The sequence below is a fragment of the Octodon degus genome, unplaced genomic scaffold, assembly GCF_000260255.1.
Source record: "Octodon degus isolate 3935 unplaced genomic scaffold, OctDeg1.0 scaffold00092, whole genome shotgun sequence".
NCBI lineage: Eukaryota > Metazoa > Chordata > Mammalia > Rodentia > Octodontidae > Octodon > Octodon degus.
In genome coordinates this window covers 6,486,767-6,503,904 of record NW_004524668.1, presented here as the reverse complement: position 1 = coordinate 6,503,904, position 17,138 = coordinate 6,486,767, and the positions used below count along the sequence as shown (strand labels likewise).

Genomic DNA, 17,138 nt, shown 5'->3' with positions numbered 1-17,138 from the left:
AAGGAAAAAAAGAAAAAAAATGTGAAGCTCAGAGAAACCTGGAAACACATCCTAAGCAAACCATACATGAACGGGGTGGGGGAAAAAAGAAAGAAGTGGGGAGACTGCTGCTAGGACGCAGTGAATCCAAGCATGGCTCTTCTCATGACTTACAATGTAAGAAACTCACAATCTTACATCATGACTTGCTTTGTCTACCATGGCAAACCAGCAGCTACCTAGCACAAAGAAGCCAAGCGCGATGCTTAAGAATGCCACCGTAGGGAGCTTGAAGGAGGCTGCTCTGCTACAAGATTCAGCAGCAGCCTTTCTGGCTGGCAAATGTCATTCCCAAAGTAGCTACTGCAGAGAAAGATGAGAAGATGATGCACTGAGCATGGAAGGGAGGCTGGCTCCCTGCCACTTCTGCCAGGCTGATCATAATCTAGCTATTCCACAGGTTACTGAGCTCTGAGAAAGGCACAGAATTTCAGCCCAGGCACAGACTCTGCAATCAATGACTCTCAGCCTATTTTTCAGGCTTAGCCACACGCTAAAGAGACACTGAATGCGGCAGAGTTGTGCGAAAACTTGAAAGTCACAGGCTATACTTGGGATGGTTCCAGACACCGACTTTCTCAAGACATAGCAAGGTTGTGCAGGGAGTAGAAAATGGTAACAATCAAAGCCAATCCCTGGAAGCGCTGGTACCTCTCCAGGACAGTGCCGCTGGTTGTAGCAGGGGCAGCTGTGTCGCTGTCTCCAGTGCCATTACTCTGGTTCAGGCTGGAAGGGCAGATGTTGCTGACAGAGGCAGATGGGAATTCTTCTGGGGGCTCATCCGGCCAGCCAAACTGCTCTTTAGTCTTGCCATAAATTTTTACAGCATCTATCATGGTGACACCTGCTGGATCCACTGAGGCACCAACTGCAATAAGTAAGAGAAGACTTTATAAAGCACTTTCTCTAAACAGCTACTATCGCTCCTCCAGAGCAATGACCACACCATGTTGGACAAATCACATCACTTTTACTGACAAGGGAACTTAATCTCCTGAGACAATAACAGCACTTTAGATGTCACATGCAAAGACATAGTTTCCATGGACCAAAACCTATGAAGTCAGTCTACTGTGGAGTCCCCAGACTTCACTGTGAAGATCCTCCTGTGCAATCAGAGTATTGGGGGTAGGAGCACCCCTCACCCCCAAGGGTCTGTAAGCACTTCCTTTGTTCACACCAAAGGTACAGAGCATTATCACTCACACTCTGAGAAACTTATTTCTAGAAGAATATCAGACAGATGGCCAGTAAACATTAAGAGAAGATGTCAATCTTAAGAACGGCTCAGGGGGCCAGGGAGATGGCTCAGTGGAATAAGCACTTCCCTGGCAAGCGCAAGGACCTGAGTTCAATCTCCGGTTCCACCAAAAAAAAAAACAAAAAAAAACAAAACGGCTCAGGAAATTGTATTTGAAGGGTTTTAAGTTTTCAGTGGCCAAGCACGGACTTCTCAGGCACATGTCAGATATGTGACCTGAGGCCTTCATCTGTGCTTAAAAGCCTGATGAGCTCCCCTGCCAGTCCTGGCTTCTCTCTACCTGAGCTGGAAGCAGCCTTATCACTGAGGCTGACTCAACACTGCAAAAGTGAATCCCGACCCGAGTTAACTTTATCTCTCCCACTCTCAAGTGTTTTCCTTTCCAGGTACCACGCTTCTTTCACATTTTAAATAACAGTCAAAGTTGCCTGGTAGCAGAGACCACAGAGACACCAGTAAAGTGAAGGGGATCTCAGAACACTGGAGAGCCACAGAACAAGAGTCTCCAATCCAGCTGTCACAATGAGAAGGGCTGGGGCAGCACCAGGGGTTGGGGACTCACTGAAGAGGTTCAGCTTCTTGTCAGCTTGCAAGGCTTCCTCTCTTGTGAAGGGGAAGTCAAACCAGCGTGAGCGACTCAAATTAAGCTGCATAGTTCTGCCAAAGATCTCAATATATGATGGGGCTCGTTCAATTGCTTGAGTCCCGATCTGGATCCGCATGCCTGTCATCACCATAGTGCTGTTGTTGTTGCTAATTTCAATAGTGAAGCCACCAGGCTGTAGGGACAAAAGACACACATCAAGAAACTGCAAAGAAGTTCTTAAAGGCTTCTCTCCCCAACATAATCAACCCCTGCTTCCCTCTGAGGCACTACCCCCCTGCTGCTAAAGAGGTAGTAAACCTAGCCTTCTGCGAGGCAAATACTTCAGTGTGTGAGAGAACAATCAACTATTCCTGACCAGTTAACCAAAATGAAGGGCTAGTAACTCAAAGCATATGCTTCATAGATGCATTCTAAAAGGGGGCATGTTCTCCCATCATGATTTCAAGCCTTTCTATCCAAGGACTGAACCAAACCTAGCATAAGCCTCACCTTGGTATTGGCCACATACATGCCAGTTGAGTTCAGCCGGTGCTTTATCTGTTGTGCATTGTAGACTTGTAGGAGGTCATTACCACCAAACTCCACATCTGTCAATTGCTGATTGTGTTCAAAGAAGTCAATGGGGAAGGTCACCTGGGTAGATGTGCGGGTTGCTGTGGAGAATAGCACAGGTTGCCAGAGTGCCTTGGTGTGTGCAGTCTCTGGCACCTCTGTTGGCAGCCTACAGCTCTAGTCTCCTCCCAGACTAAGCCAACTCACATACTCTCTTTAAACCAACTACGGATTATAGTGTTTGTACCAGCATGATGCCTACATGTGGTCAGCTCTCCAGCGGTTATTACCTCTGACCACATATCCCAATAATACTAACAAATCTGGTACTACTGTTAAGTGTAGAGTTAGTAAGAATGGGTTCTGGTTTATTTACAACAAACAGAGAAAACTATTCCTTTACCATTGGATGATTTATACCATTATCTCAAACACGAACTCTAGAGATAACTGAAGGCAATGTGATGACCCCTTCAATGGTCTTTGCTTGGCTGGCTTCACTCACTCCAAATCGAAGCTTTCTTTTCCCAGAAGAATCCTCAGTTTGTCAGGAGCTAGATCCCTGGCACAGAAACCTGTGCTACATTCTGCACTACTCAGCAGAGAATTAACCAACTGACGGGCTACACTCTACAACCAGTTCAGTGTCAGGCATGCCAACTACACCAAATCCAGAAGGAAAACTCTTCAAATAAGGCCAAAGACATCACCCTTTATAGGGCACTAAATAACTGCTAACATGCAGTCGATATACACTTGGTACCTGCCGTTTGATACCTTTCCTTTCAGGAAATTAGTTTAGAATCTATTCCTGTCTTCACTGAATGTATATATAAGACAGTGTCCTTTTTTTTTTTTTTTTTTTTTTTTGTAGTACTAAGAATTTAACTTGGGACCTTGCGCTTGCCAGGCAGGCACTTATGCCACTGAGCTATATCCCTGACTATAGTCTCCATTTCTTTATAGGTACTTATAGTGACTACTCTGGTTCTAAAAATCTGTCATATATATTCCCCACAATAATGAAGACAGAGCCTTACTAATGGTAGCTGTTTTGCGCTTCCGCACAGGTTTCATGATGCTGATGACACTGCTGGGCTGCAAGGATGGCTGGAGCCAGTAAGAAGTGTTTTCCACGTTGGCCATATAGATACGCAGGCTGCCATCCTCACACAGCAAGATCATGGTCGTCCGCTGCTGCTCATTGCAGGCTGTGTGCCTAATGGCAACCATGTCTTGGATCTAGGAGAGAAAAGAACAAAGGAGGGGAGAGGGAAAGGGGTTAGTTCCCTAGAACCCACAGAAAGAGAGGCAGAGAAGCACCTGGCTTCAAGTACAGAAGGGTGGCAAAGAAAAGTAGCTAGGAGAAAAGTATTGATAAAATCTTTTAAAATCCTCTACTGAAACAAATGGGAAAAATAAAAATAGACCAAGTTCACAGCAAAGTGATGGGAGAATCTGGCCACTGACCTTTGCCTTCGCAGGAAGAGTCTTAATCTCCTGGATAAGAAAAGTGTCTGGTTTCACCATCACCACCAGTGGCACACCTGTTGTCTGCTGGACACAACATACCAAACCAGGGTGGTTCATCACCTCAGACCACTGACAAAGGGCAGGAGAAGTCTTACTGCCACCATTGGAACTGCAGACAACAAAACTGGTTACAGTTAGCATATCAACCACCACTTAATAGTTATTCTCTTGACCATTAATAATGTCCATCCTCACTACTGATTCAAAGAGAACAATATTCTTGGCTAAGAATTCCAGTTATCTACTGGGCAGTTTTATCTTGAGTCAGGATACTCCCATATTTGGATACTCCCAAATACTCCCATGTATCCCCTCAAGAGAAGTCCTCATTTAAAATATATATGGTCTACAAAGTGAGCTCAAGGCCAGCCTGAACTGCATAGAGAGACCCTGTCTCAAAATATAAAATAAAATCTACATGGTTAGTCCCCAAGGATTAACAGGTGGCCCGATGTGCCCATCAACTGGATGAAGCCCAAGACCTGCCTAAATATGATGAGCTAGTGTCCTAGATAAGGATCTCCATCCACATTAAGTTAAGTGGGAAACCATGTCCATTTTATTTCATCCGAAACTATGTACTCTCCAGAAGAGAAGTTTGAGAAAGTGCCATATGGCTCTTTAGCAGCAGATAAAAATAGCTGGCCTCCCTGACCTACTTCCAAACATGTCCCCAGGACCAATATCATGTTCTAAGACTGCTGCCTGAGGAAACCAGAAGATAACTGCCTAGGAGACAACACATCCCCTTCTCAAAACTCAGTAATTATTAAACTCACACTTGGCGCCTTGACCATAGATTTTCTTTCTGTGAACAGTAAGTAGCTTCCTATACCCAGCTCTCTTCCATAAACCACATGTGGCCCAACCTGCCAACCCTGGATGCTGCTCGATTATAAGGACTCCTAGCGAGGAAGGGAGAATGCTGGGGAAAAGTAAGCTTTGTCAGTGCTTCGAGACACAGACCAGTGCTTGGGAAGCGAGGGGAGCGGCCCTATGGATGAGGGTCTGTGGCAGCAGAGATTCAAGGCTCACTCCCACCTCTTGATGTTGATGGGGAAGAGCTGCAACACCTCCAAAGTCGTCCTGCTGATGGTGGCTGCAAAAGACTTGCCCTGACAGTAGCTGAAAAACAGCACCTGCAGCACATGAGAGTAGTACACAGACACACCACCTCCTGCCACCTGGCTGTTACTGTCCTGTAGAGGCAAAGATAATGTGTGAATTAACTTCTCTGCTCTGTGGTCTACCAGCTTCCAGGGCACGCTGATTATAGCTTTAAATCATGAGCAGGAGGACTCACACACTAAGCATGGCACCCTGTGGGTAAACTTCATGAACACCCCAAGAACCAAGTAACTACAAGTTGAATCAGTTCAGTCATAAAGAGTAGGAGTTTTTGCTATATGTAAAAGTCAAGAGTACAAAGAAAGAATAAGAAAATAAGAACAACAGAGGAGTTGTTAAACTACCTCTCAGACATAAACAGTACATGTACTCTAACCTTTAGGTCTTCGTGATTGATTTCCAGTACATTAGTGACATAGAAGGGTCCCTGCTGAGCACTGCTGGCCTCCTCCATGAGTTGAGTATAGATATACCCAGCTGAAGACATTATAACAATGATGTTTTTTCCCTCCTCGTTGAAAAGGAAGGTAACGTCTCTGATCTTGGAACTTGGTAGAAGAAAGTAGAAGGTTGGACTCAAGGCATCAACAGACAGATCATAAATCTGCAGGATGAAAAAAAAAAAGAGATTTCAGTTCCATTCCCCAAGTATGCTGGTGTCTTCTAATAGCTATACTTGATGAGTAATGTATTATGTGTTCAACAAGTATCTACAGAATAGGAATCCTTGGCCAAGGATATTGTTCAAGTCATCTTGATCATGAGGATGAGCTTAGGCCAAGAGAAGAACTATTAAACAGTAGCGCTAACTGTGGCCAGTTTTATTGTCTGGAGTTGCAGCAAGAGTCCTCCTGCCCTTTGTCAGCACTCTGAGGTGATGAACCACTCTAGTTTGGTGGTAGTATAAAGATAAAAATCTTTTTATCCTCCTTCATGGAGTAAGTAGGGGAAAAATCCACATAAATAAATTCTGTAACAAATAGGGTGCACCTGGTACTCGGAGGGCAGAAGCTGATTCAATTCTGTGTCGCCCACAGAGAATGCCTACTCTAGTCAGCAACATGATGAGCAACAAAATGTGTTGAAGGTTTACTTTTAATTTCTGGAAGAAATCAGCACATAACAGATACTAGACATTCGGGATTAAAAGTATCATCACAGAGCCCTACATGTACCTTGACAAAGTCTGCAGTGACAATTGCTAACTCAGTCTGAGAACCAGGTAACCACACAGCTTTGATGATGAAGTTCCCTGTGGCCAACTGGGGATGTAGCACCAAGTGATCTGAAACAGAGCCTGAGCTACTGAAGGTGAGCACGTGGCAGTCCTAGACACAAAACAGAGAACAAAACAGTTAAGAGGTAATTTACAGTTGGCTGAATTCTATATTTCTTTTTGTTCCCTAAAAGTCCCCACCTTCAGACAATATTTAGACTGTCTAGTAACATGTTCAGGTTTCCACATAAAAACAGAAGGCTGTGTTTCTGGAGAAGTTAAGATGTCCATGAGAAATCTAGAAGACCTAGAGGAAGTTAAGTTCAAATCAATCTGTGCATGCTTGTAGCTCTTAAATTTTCATCCCAATAGTATGAAAAAACTGACAAAGAAAAAAAGATCACCACAGCTAATAGTAAGCAAAGCTGGATCAGAATTTTTACCTTCAGTCCACAAACTGCCAGGTAGTCCTCCTTGCAGGGATTTCCAGTGAGGCTCAACACAGTAAAGGGAACTGGAGCAGAAGCCAAGCGGGTCAGAGTCAACTTCCTCTTGCTGGAATCTGCTTGTTTCAAGAGTGCTGAAAGCTGCAGAACAGTAATCTGCAAAGGAACCATTACCAGATTATTCTTAATCCAAGTCCTCTCAGAGAATTCAGAGCAAGAAACACATCTTCCCTCCTTCAATAGGAATATTACTCCATGGGCTGTTGTGACAGAAAAGCCTCTTAGGAATCTTCTAGACAAATACAAGTTTCTGCCTTTCCTGGCAGAAACACAGGACAGGTCTATCCCTCCTCCCAATAAGGATAGGAAAATAAGCAATGAAATCAACTTTGCTTTGTAAAAATGTTTCATAAAATAAGTAAAGCCCATGGACCACTACCCTTCTCTTTTACTTTTCTAGGAAGCTATTTTGTCTGTGCTAAAGACTATCAGGGGCTGGGGAGATGGCTCAGTGGAATAAGCGCTTCCCTGGCAAGCGCAAGAGCCTGAGTTCAATCCCCAGTTCCACCAAAAAAAAAAAAAAAAAAAAAGGACTATCGTACTTTCACTTAAAACAACAGCAGTAATGACGAGAAAGGCCAAAATACAGAAAAACCTGAATTAAGATACTAGCCCTCTTGCAAGTGCTACTGGTTCCATAAATTAGAAACTTCCCTGTGTCCTCCTTAGAGGGATAACTAAAAATGCTTTTTGTTCTAGTCATATCTGCTCCAACTTTAACCAAATAACCCAGAGCGCAAAAGTAAAAAAGCTCAATGAGATCTGTTCTTAAAGAGCGCTTGGGAAAGCTATAAGAATATTATACCCTCTGCAATATTAAAAAAAAAGAATTCCTGGAACCCAGTAGACTTCTTCCCTTTGACAATCTGAGCATTACTCAGTAAACAAGTCACTCCCTGTCTTGCTTAGCATTTAAGACAAACATGTCCTAAATGAATGGGAAGAAATCATGGGACGCACCTTGCCCTTCTCGTGGCTAACGGCCAAATGCTGGCGGCGCCCGTGGGGTGAGGAGAGCACACACATAGCCACCCGCCTGAGCACGTGGGCGCTGATCAGCTGCCGTATGGTCTGGCCCTGGTCTCCACTGTAGTTCATGCGAACATTCTCAAAGGCACCTTCCTGAGAGCCCAAAGTGGGAACCTGACAAAGACAAACAGTGAAAGCAGGAAGTAACAGCGCAAGTAAAGCCACGTGGATCCAGCAACACTTGCCTGACCAATACTCTACACAACTCAGCAACAATGGCTTTCAAGCTCCAATTCATATGTCTTACATTTGTCCCTTATAATCAGTCCAGTAAGACGACCACAGTGAAGTTTTTAAAGTTAAACTGAAATACAAAGTACTGACTTTTGGAAAATGTTAAAATGTATCTTCTGTTAATAGTGATGATAGAAGAAAATTTTATTTCATTGCTCTAACCAGGCACCCTTCCAAAAAAAAAATCAGCAATTTTATGTTTCCTGTCCGATTTCAACATTTTTACTTCAATATGTAAAGGTCTAAAAATTATTGCTCTGGGGCTGGAGAGATGGCTCAGTGGTCTAAAGCACCTACTTGAAACAAGCTTGGCAAAGCACAGGGACCGCGGTTCGATCCCCCAGCACCACATGCCAGCCCGCCCCGCCCCCTGGTGGGCTGAGCTGGCCACACACACACACAATAAATAAATGTAATAAATAAAAATAAATAATTAAAAAAAATAAAATAAAAAAAAATAAAATTATTGCTCTGAAACGGATTTTTATATTCAAGTATCAAAACACATACGCATAGTCTTTCCTTAATAGCAGAGCTCTTATGAGAGCTCTTATGTGTCTCCTTCACAACACTCACTTCTCTTTTGAACTCCTTCATTTTACTTTGCACTGCTGCTAAAAAGGCCAAGAGGGTCACACCACAGACCCTATACCAGGGCAACTAGCTTTAAAGTGGATAATGACTTACTACCTTACGTTCATGTCACATGAAGCAAACTAAACAATAACTATCCAAACGACTACCTGAAAATAGCCTTTGAAAAAGAGAATACTATTAGTCCAGCTAGAGGAACCTTAGGGAAAAAGATATAATAAGGAAGTTTGCTACTTTATATAAAGAAAAAATTAGCCCTAAATGGAATTCCCTACATCTTAGGGCTCATACATTAATTCAAATTAATAAAGAGGATGTATTTCCTGAGTTATGATCCTGGATTGCCTTCTACTGAAGATACACCTCACATGCTGACTAGTACGGCAGGAAGTCATGATACTATAGCTCCTCAGTTCTGAATGGCCTGACACTGGCTGCTAAGTGTACTGTTCAGAGGATCTAATGCACTGTGGCACTTCATCTTGCTGGTTCCTACAACTGACAAACTTCATGACTCTGGCACACTCACCATCAGTTGGTCTGTCATCTCAACCACTTTGTCCACGGTATGCAGCTCACTGAGGGCTTGCTGAGCCCGGCTGCTGCTCCCCACAGCTGAAGCCTGCTGAAAATTGGTCTGAATGGCATCCATAAGGAAATTGAGCATGTCTAACACAAGAGGAGCGAAGGAGAAATTGGCCTGAGAAAAATCAAAATTCGTAAGTGAAAAAAAAGCCAAAAATGATGACTTAGATAAAAATTTTGCAGTAACTACATATACTAAGAATTCAGTTTCCCTACTTCCATGTGGACATACTAGTCATCACCTTAGTCTCTGTAATCCTGGTATTTGATTCCAGTCAATATGCTACTGTGCCACACTCTAGGGATCCCTCTAAACAAAGGATCTATCAGAGGTACTAATGATGATCTGAAGAACCCAACATAGATAAGCTAACTTCTTTATGTACTTGGAAATTCTGAGAAAATCATTCCAACAGTTTTCTGCATTCTGGGCTTCAGATGATGAACCTGGCCAAAAAAGGGTGTTCTAGAGTACTGTACAAGCAAAGCGTGACTCTCCCCTGAACCTCACAGTGCTTTTCAGTCATAAACCCTTCCTGAGAAATTGACAAAACACATGCTACTGCATTGTAAAGATAGGTAACCTTAGAGTAAGAAGAAAAAGAGGTATAAGGGGAGCCACATGTCTCCTCACTCACATTGACTCTCGAGGCTCTGTCTACTGCTCTAAGGAGCGTCAGTACCCCCACCTGGTTCTGCAGCTCCTCCCGGCAGCCCTCTACTGTGCGGCACAGGCTGCTCTTCTTGGGCTTCTCTTCATCAGCAATCTTGCCATCACTGATGGTGACCTTGGCTTTATCAGCTGGTGAGGTGCTGGCATGGCGCACCAGACTCTCTGAAACCCGAGGTTCACTCTGAAATGCTGAGTCTTTCATGGTAGAACTCATGCCACTGCTAGGAGTTCGCTTTACCAGTGCCTATGGACAGAAAAGGTCAGAGTCCCTAAGTTTTTTTCTTCTTTTTAGTTTTTCTGAGATAGGGTCTTGCAATGTAGTTCAGCTCACTTTGTAGCCTAGGCTGGCCTCAAACATCTGGCAATCCTCCTGCCTCTGCTTTTTTTTTTTACTTTTTTTGTATTTTAGGGAAGGGTCTACAGGGTATTCAAGGTCTCATTACTAGATTGGACTTGTAGTGATCTGCCTGTTTACAGCCTTGCCTCAGCTTTTGAGTGCTGGGATAACAAGCATGCACCACCACACCCAACTAGAGTCCCTAATTTCTTGCCACATACACATGAAATACTGCCTATGATATTGAAGCCAAGAAGAGGCTAGTCTTCTTCTACATGTTTATTCACCTAGTATCTAACTGTTGTTCACTTACAACAATCAGGCCTTGATTATAATATCTGAAATTACAGGAAGGTCTATAAGATTGCTATAAAATCACTAACTGTTAGTTCTAATACTCTAAGCATTTAGGCTTCAGTAGCACAGGTAATATATAACAGAACAAGAACACTGCTAGAAAAAAAAAAAAAAAAAGAACACTGCTAGATTTAGGTAACCATGGGGGAATGTTCCAGTTTGGCTTAAGTACTCCTGCACTCCTGTGTCACTAACAAGTTACCCTTCATTGGTCAGAGAAGGCTCCCAGTCTCTTACCAAACAGCTGCCATCTTCCTTGGCTCCACAGTCACAGAAGAAGGATCCGTACTTGGCATAGGAAATCTCGTGGTCCTTGTGGCACACCTTAGCACATACTGTGCATACGCCCACCCCATCCACCATTTTACAAGTGTGACAGTGGTACCTGTGAAGAACAAGAGCCAGCAAATAAGCTTCAAAGTGTACATGATCGAGGCCCAGTAAACGGGCACCTAAGGGGAAGGACTCTTACCAGTGCTGGTTCATGAACTCTTTCTGGGTGATGGTAAAAGTGCAGAGCTTATTGCAGAGAGAATCTTCATCCTTCAAAGGGAAGCGTTTTCAGTCAGAAACGCAGCCCTCCATAGAGAGCCACAGAAACCACCTGTCTCAACAGTGACCAATAAAAGCCTGCCCCAAGTGGAAACAGCTGGCTGGCTGGAAATCTGGAGCACGTTCAGTTGCAACTTTAGGGTTTTGTACTTAAGAAAATAAACCCTCAGTGTTCTCTAAAGGAGCTCCCATAACTCGGGGAAACACTCATCGCTGAAGTTATATTTTAGGTGCAAAGTCTGAAGAAGGACAAGTGACTATAAAAAGGACTATACTCAGTGAAATGTCCGTTTACAAAGAGATTAAATCCCCCACGGCCTGCTCTGCAGGCCCCAAAAAGCAGAGAAACCAAGCTTAGCACCAGGCATGTGAGCTGGAAGAAAGCAACAGCAGAAGAGTTTTGAAGCTCATGAGGAACTAGGAAAGAACAGCCCAGTCCTTTTACTGGCCTCGTGTATTCCCATCCCCTGGAGAGGTGCACGTCAAGGGAACTCGGCACTTACTGAATCTTCAGCCTGGGAATCTTCCTCTTCCACTGCCAACTCCTCCACCCAATCTGAGTCCACCTCAATGGCTCGCTCTTCCCCATCCACAGAGAGGTGACTGGGGCCTTGACCATTACTCTGGCTCAGTGCATTTGTGACATCAGCCAAGTAAGACATAATATGGCACGTACATTCCAAAACGATCACGTGCTGTGAAGAACACAATCCCACAAAACCTTCAGTTCTCAAAGTCTTACATCCTAGTTCTTTTAAATAAACATCAAGATCAGAAGAACAGTAAAAAAGACAGACAAAACAAATCATTGTCTTAATAACTATTTGGCCAGCTCTTACCACTGGTCTTGCACAGATAGTAAACTGTACTGAATGAGTGTATACTCATTTATTCTGAAGAAAAAGTAATGCTTTACAAAGTCCTACAAGATGGTAGAATTAAAACTAGAAAGATGAAAAAACAATTGGGAGGATGGACTAAGGCTGCAGACTAAAATCATTCAAGAAAAGGCCAGACTGTAACTATGAAGAGGCTCTCATTAGCATCTTTTTAAAAAATTTTTATTTATTTGTGTGTGTGTGTGTGTGTGGCCAGCTCAGCCCACCAGGGGGCGGGGCTGACTGGCATGTGGTGCTGGGGGATTGAACCGCGGTCCCTGTGCTTTGCTAAGCTTGTTCTAAGTAGGTGCTTTAGACCACTGAGCCATCTCACCAGCCCCATCATTAGCATCTTTCACATTAACATTTTCTTAACTATTATTGAAAGTCTTTTTAATTATCTGGTTTGTAACACAAAAGGAAAGGACTAGCATTAGAGATCAAGAGAAAAATCAATGAACTATTCCTTGTTTTTCCCTTAAAAAAAGTCTGACATTAAAGACTCAGATTTTTAAGTTCCTTCCTCTGCATCCTGACATTTCTGTGCCAAAGAATGGCCAGCAGGACAGGGGAGAAATAAATGGTTCTGTGGTGGGTCTCATGGGGCAACTCTACTTCTAGCCACCATGTCGGGTTCACAGGTTGGGCAGGTGGGCAAAAGGCCTGAAGGCAAGGTTCAGCAGTCTCAGTCCTCCTTTCTCAGCACAAGGCCCTGCATCTGCAGCACATTAGGCAACTTGAGCATTTAGAGGAGAGCTGAGGATGCAGCCGATGACCCATGCAGCCCTGACTTGGGGGCACAGAGGCAAAGAATGGGTACTTCAGGATGTAACAGGATCTTAAGAGTAACAGGAAATGATATCTTAAGATCCTGAGATTACCAGCTTTACCAGGTCTTTGAGATTATCAGCCTTGTAATGCTGCAAACTATGCAAGGACAGAGCCACAGAAAGAAAAGATTTCCACTCAAGCACAACAATCTCCTTCCCAGCGCTCCTGGGCCATTCTTACTCTTTACCTCTCTTACCTTTCCATGCATCACATTGGCATTTAGCTTCTCAACCACATTCTTCTGTGACAGGTATTTCTTGCTATCCCAAGGGAAAAAAAGGAGAAGAAGAACACAAAATTACCTAAGGCACCAAACAAAGGAAGCATTTTCTTAGGCCTCAAATTAATCTGTGGACACTGTAAGGCCAAAGTACTCATAGAAAACTAATAAACAGCTTGAGCTACCCTGGTCCCAGATTTACCACTGACATTCAATATACAATTTCAAGATTTCCTTTGGCAAATTATGACCAGGAAACTCTAATAAGAAAACAGTGATAATGAAGTCCAGTATGAGCAGAATATTAGTTACCATGTTAACCTTCCAAAAACGTAGTTTCAAATTTCTTTTATATTCACTCTGAACCCCAACTACCCTTCTCTTTTCTAAACACAGTGTGGTAACCCACAGATAGGCTCCTCTAGTTCATCATCTTACCATCTGCCTAGCCAGTCCACAGCAGCATTATGAAGCTGAAGGTGACCAGCTCCTTGACCTGCACTGGCCAGGGTAGCCATTACAACCATGAGTTCAGGGAAGCCAGTCCCATCACCATTGGCCAGCATCTCCGTTGCCATCGGGCTCAGAGTACCCAGAAGCACAGCACATACACCTTCCCCAACTTGGCTGGCAGAAAAGAAAGAGAAAACTGGTGAGTTACCACTAGGAATCAAACCCTGAGTTTCAAGTTTGTACGAGTAATTATAATGTTTTTACATGGGAAAAATCAATAAGCCATGCTAGATTCCTGGAGTCTACCACAGGAAGACAGGAAAATACTGAAAATGCTAAGGCGAGATGGCTTCAAATGCGCTCCCTGTATTTCTGGAGTTGTAAAGAACACTAGACATCCTTGTAGTCATTCTACCTGTTTTCCCGAACAATGTATGTAGTCAGTAACTGCAACAGCTGCCGGTTCTCCTGAATTACGTCCAGCTGATCCGAGTCTTTGGGGGGCGATGTAGTCATGCGAGTGAGCCAGGCCTGCAGGCGCACAGGCTCCACACACGCCAGCTGTGCCAGCGAGCCACAGAGATGCAGGAGACTTGGGTTAGGGCTCTTCTCGGCTAGAAACAGACCAGGAAGCTCCAGTGAGTGAACAAGGGCCAGGGAAAGGCAAGGAAGGGGCAATCTGAGAGGCAGAAAAAGGGGAGCGCCTCCAAGCAAGTTTCATCTTCCTTCCAAACTTTTTCTGAGGGATTCTCTCCACTTGTTAGCATTTTCATGCTGCAGTTAAACTCAGGCAGAAGATAGACACTGCATTAGCTGGACATCAAAGTTCCCATAAGAAGATTACTAAAAGCTGTCACTCACTCAGCTGGAAGAGTTTGGTGAAGAATTTCAAGACTCGGTTACAGAATTTAGCAGAAAGGTTCTCATTGGCTGTTGCCATCATGATCTGCACGAGTTCTCCACTGGAAGGCGGGAGGGGGGAAAGGGAAGACGCACATTAAGCTCACATAAAAAGAATCCTTTCCATTTCTTCACAATCTCATCTCCTCTAGGGAAAATGATCCCTTGTGAGTCAACTACACTAGGTGCTCAGGAAGTTCAGTCCCTCGCAATGATCTTAAAGAGCCAGAAATTCAAGCTCTCCTCAATACAGACATCTCAGAAGTGTGACATTCCCTGACGAGAACACTCGAGTCAACACATACAGCTCTTTCCTTTCAGGAAGCCTTCACAAAACACAAAGAGAATGCCAACAGGATGGCTCACCTGTCAGAGAAAAACTCCTCCATAGCTTTACGGGCTTGGCTGCTTTCCAGCTGCTTTTCCAAATACTGGAGACATTCCTCCAAGATGGATTCATCTAGTCCACTGAGGATCAAAGGAAAATGTAAATACCAGCAATGCGCTCTTTCAATGTTCTTTTTACACTGACTGAAAAACTCAAAAGTTTCTGACTAGACCTTGATGGCACTTTTGTTATCTGAATATCCACTTTTGGTATCTGAAGTTCAGCATAAACCACAGGTGTTCCATAAGTGTTCTATGATAGCAGCCCCTCTATTTTATTTTACTACCTTCTTTCCTAAGAAATTTAGACAGCAACAGCATCTGAACCCTTGAGTTCTAATACAGATTCAGCCAATGACTTTTTTGTGAGGGGGATCACTCTGAATGAATAATTTTTGCTAAACCATTTCAAATTTCTTATAATTAAAAAAAGAAGAAAGGAGCCAGAGATATAGCTCAGGGGTGCTACACCTGCCTGGTATGCATGAAGTCATGAGTTCGATTCCTGATACCAAAAAAAACAACAAATAGCTTCTTTCTTTGAACTACATGTTTGGGCTTTTATTATGTAGTTCAACTCAATCTGAACTGATGATGAGCCATTAAAAAATGAAGAAAAGAGAAAAAGGAAATAAAGAATAAAAAGGAGTCCCTAATCAAAATCTGGCCTCAATAAGGAGACAAAATCCCAACAGTGGGAGCCTTTATTTGTACAGTTTGCGGTAGATTACACAACAACAAACTACATTTCATGGTTCGCCTACTTCAACATGTCCTGAGCTATCAAGGTGAAATGATGTGGTTGGAACACCAAGCTCCAAAGTCCACCAGCCTCACAAATACAATCCCAGAAACCTCAGAAATTTATTTTGTGGGGCTCCACTGTGTACTTCATCACAGCCAGTGCAGCACTCAATAATCATTTTATTTAAAAAAAAAAAAAGAGAAAGAAAGAAAAGAGAAAAGAAACAAGGAGCCAGGGAGATAGTACAGTGGAGTAAGTGCTTGCCTAGCAAACACAAGCTCCTGAGTTTGATCCCTGGTACCACAAAAAAATAAATAAATAAAAATTAAATTATTTCAAGTCTCTAAATCTGAACATTTAAGGCTTTCATTTTTTTTTCTCAACATTTACTGCTAATAATCAATCAGAAAAGAGGATCCCAAATACTTGGCAAATGTTTCCACATGAGCTCAGAACTGCCCACTGACTGCTGTGTCCACAAGCCGTCAGCTAAAGCTCACTGACAGCAGGAGTATGCGATGAGCCCGTCCGATCTCCTTCACCAGGCTCACCTGTTAGGATCTGCGTGATTGGCGAGAATGTTGTAACAACCAGTGATCAGCTTCTCGTAAACACGAGCCAAGAACTCATCAGACTCTGCGGGGCCCAAGATACGCTCTAGGGAGTTGCTACTGATCTCAGCAACACTCTCAGTGCTTGACTCCAAAAGAAGGGGCAGCAAGGTCCGAATGACTTGTGGTGGGTTCATCTCATCAGACCACCTTCAGCAAATGAAACAGAACCAAGTTAGCGAACACAGCCTTCCAAAACACTGCAAGACACAGAAGGAAATCAAGCCTCTACTAAAGAGAGGGCATTTATTTCAGCCTTTGGCTTTTTATATGCATACAATCAGGCAATTTTATATTCTCTTTCACTAGGGTATCAGCAACAAAAATATTTTAAAAATCTACTTATTAAAATGTCAAACTGAGCTGAAAGATAGCTCCGTGGCTTTAAGCACATTCCACGGCAAGATCAAGGTCCTAAGTTCGATTCCTGGTACCACTAAAAATAGTCAAATTAATAAAATATACTTTTATGGTATTAAAAAAAGGAAAGATAACTGAAACCTAAAAAACTAGCTAATGTTAGAGTATGATACCACCACTAGGAACCTGGATCATTTTTAATACGATTCACTATATGACTATATCAATGACTTATGTACAGAAAGACAAACTGTCCCTCTTTGGTAGTCTGACCTACTCCTCATGATAAGAGTCAAACTTCCCTGATAACTGCAAGCAAACACTATGGACTAATTCTTACTAGTACTTTAAAATTTCAACCCAGGTTGGGCCGGCCAGATAGCCCAGTGGACCAGGTTCAACCCCTGCCATGTTGTGCCAGCCCTGCTCCCAGGGCACGTTGTGATGGCAACTAAGACTGGGTGTGGTGGCGTGTGCTATAACCCAGTGCTTGGGAGGCTGAAAATAGGAGGATCACTATCAGTCTGATCTGTGTAGTGAGACCCTGTAG

General features: G+C 43.3%; 1 protein-coding gene across 7 annotated transcripts in view; it reads right to left on the bottom strand.

The window, feature by feature from the left end:
• Ubr4 (ubiquitin protein ligase E3 component n-recognin 4) overlaps window positions 1–17,138 on the bottom strand; it is a 134,468-nt gene that overhangs the window by 75,490 nt on the left and 41,840 nt on the right. For all 7 annotated transcript variants that reach the window (XM_023722546.1, XM_023722550.1, XM_023722547.1 and 4 more), the window contains exons 29-49: window positions 16,169–16,378; window positions 14,852–14,953; window positions 14,447–14,547; window positions 14,001–14,199; window positions 13,571–13,759; window positions 13,109–13,172; window positions 11,707–11,898; window positions 11,124–11,194; window positions 10,889–11,036; window positions 9,974–10,201; window positions 9,229–9,399; window positions 7,803–7,985; window positions 6,780–6,938; window positions 6,296–6,448; window positions 5,497–5,724; window positions 5,034–5,191; window positions 3,930–4,101; window positions 3,500–3,701; window positions 2,397–2,560; window positions 1,863–2,079; window positions 691–907 (exon numbers count right to left, since the gene is read on the bottom strand). In XM_023722546.1, coding sequence (XP_023578314.1) covers window positions 691–907; window positions 1,863–2,079; window positions 2,397–2,560; window positions 3,500–3,701; window positions 3,930–4,101; window positions 5,034–5,191; window positions 5,497–5,724; window positions 6,296–6,448; window positions 6,780–6,938; window positions 7,803–7,985; window positions 9,229–9,399; window positions 9,974–10,201; window positions 10,889–11,036; window positions 11,124–11,194; window positions 11,707–11,898; window positions 13,109–13,172; window positions 13,571–13,759; window positions 14,001–14,199; window positions 14,447–14,547; window positions 14,852–14,953; window positions 16,169–16,378 — 3,528 coding nt within the window. The remainder of the gene's footprint in view (window positions 1–690; window positions 908–1,862; window positions 2,080–2,396; window positions 2,561–3,499; window positions 3,702–3,929; window positions 4,102–5,033; window positions 5,192–5,496; window positions 5,725–6,295; window positions 6,449–6,779; window positions 6,939–7,802; window positions 7,986–9,228; window positions 9,400–9,973; window positions 10,202–10,888; window positions 11,037–11,123; window positions 11,195–11,706; window positions 11,899–13,108; window positions 13,173–13,570; window positions 13,760–14,000; window positions 14,200–14,446; window positions 14,548–14,851; window positions 14,954–16,168; window positions 16,379–17,138) is intronic.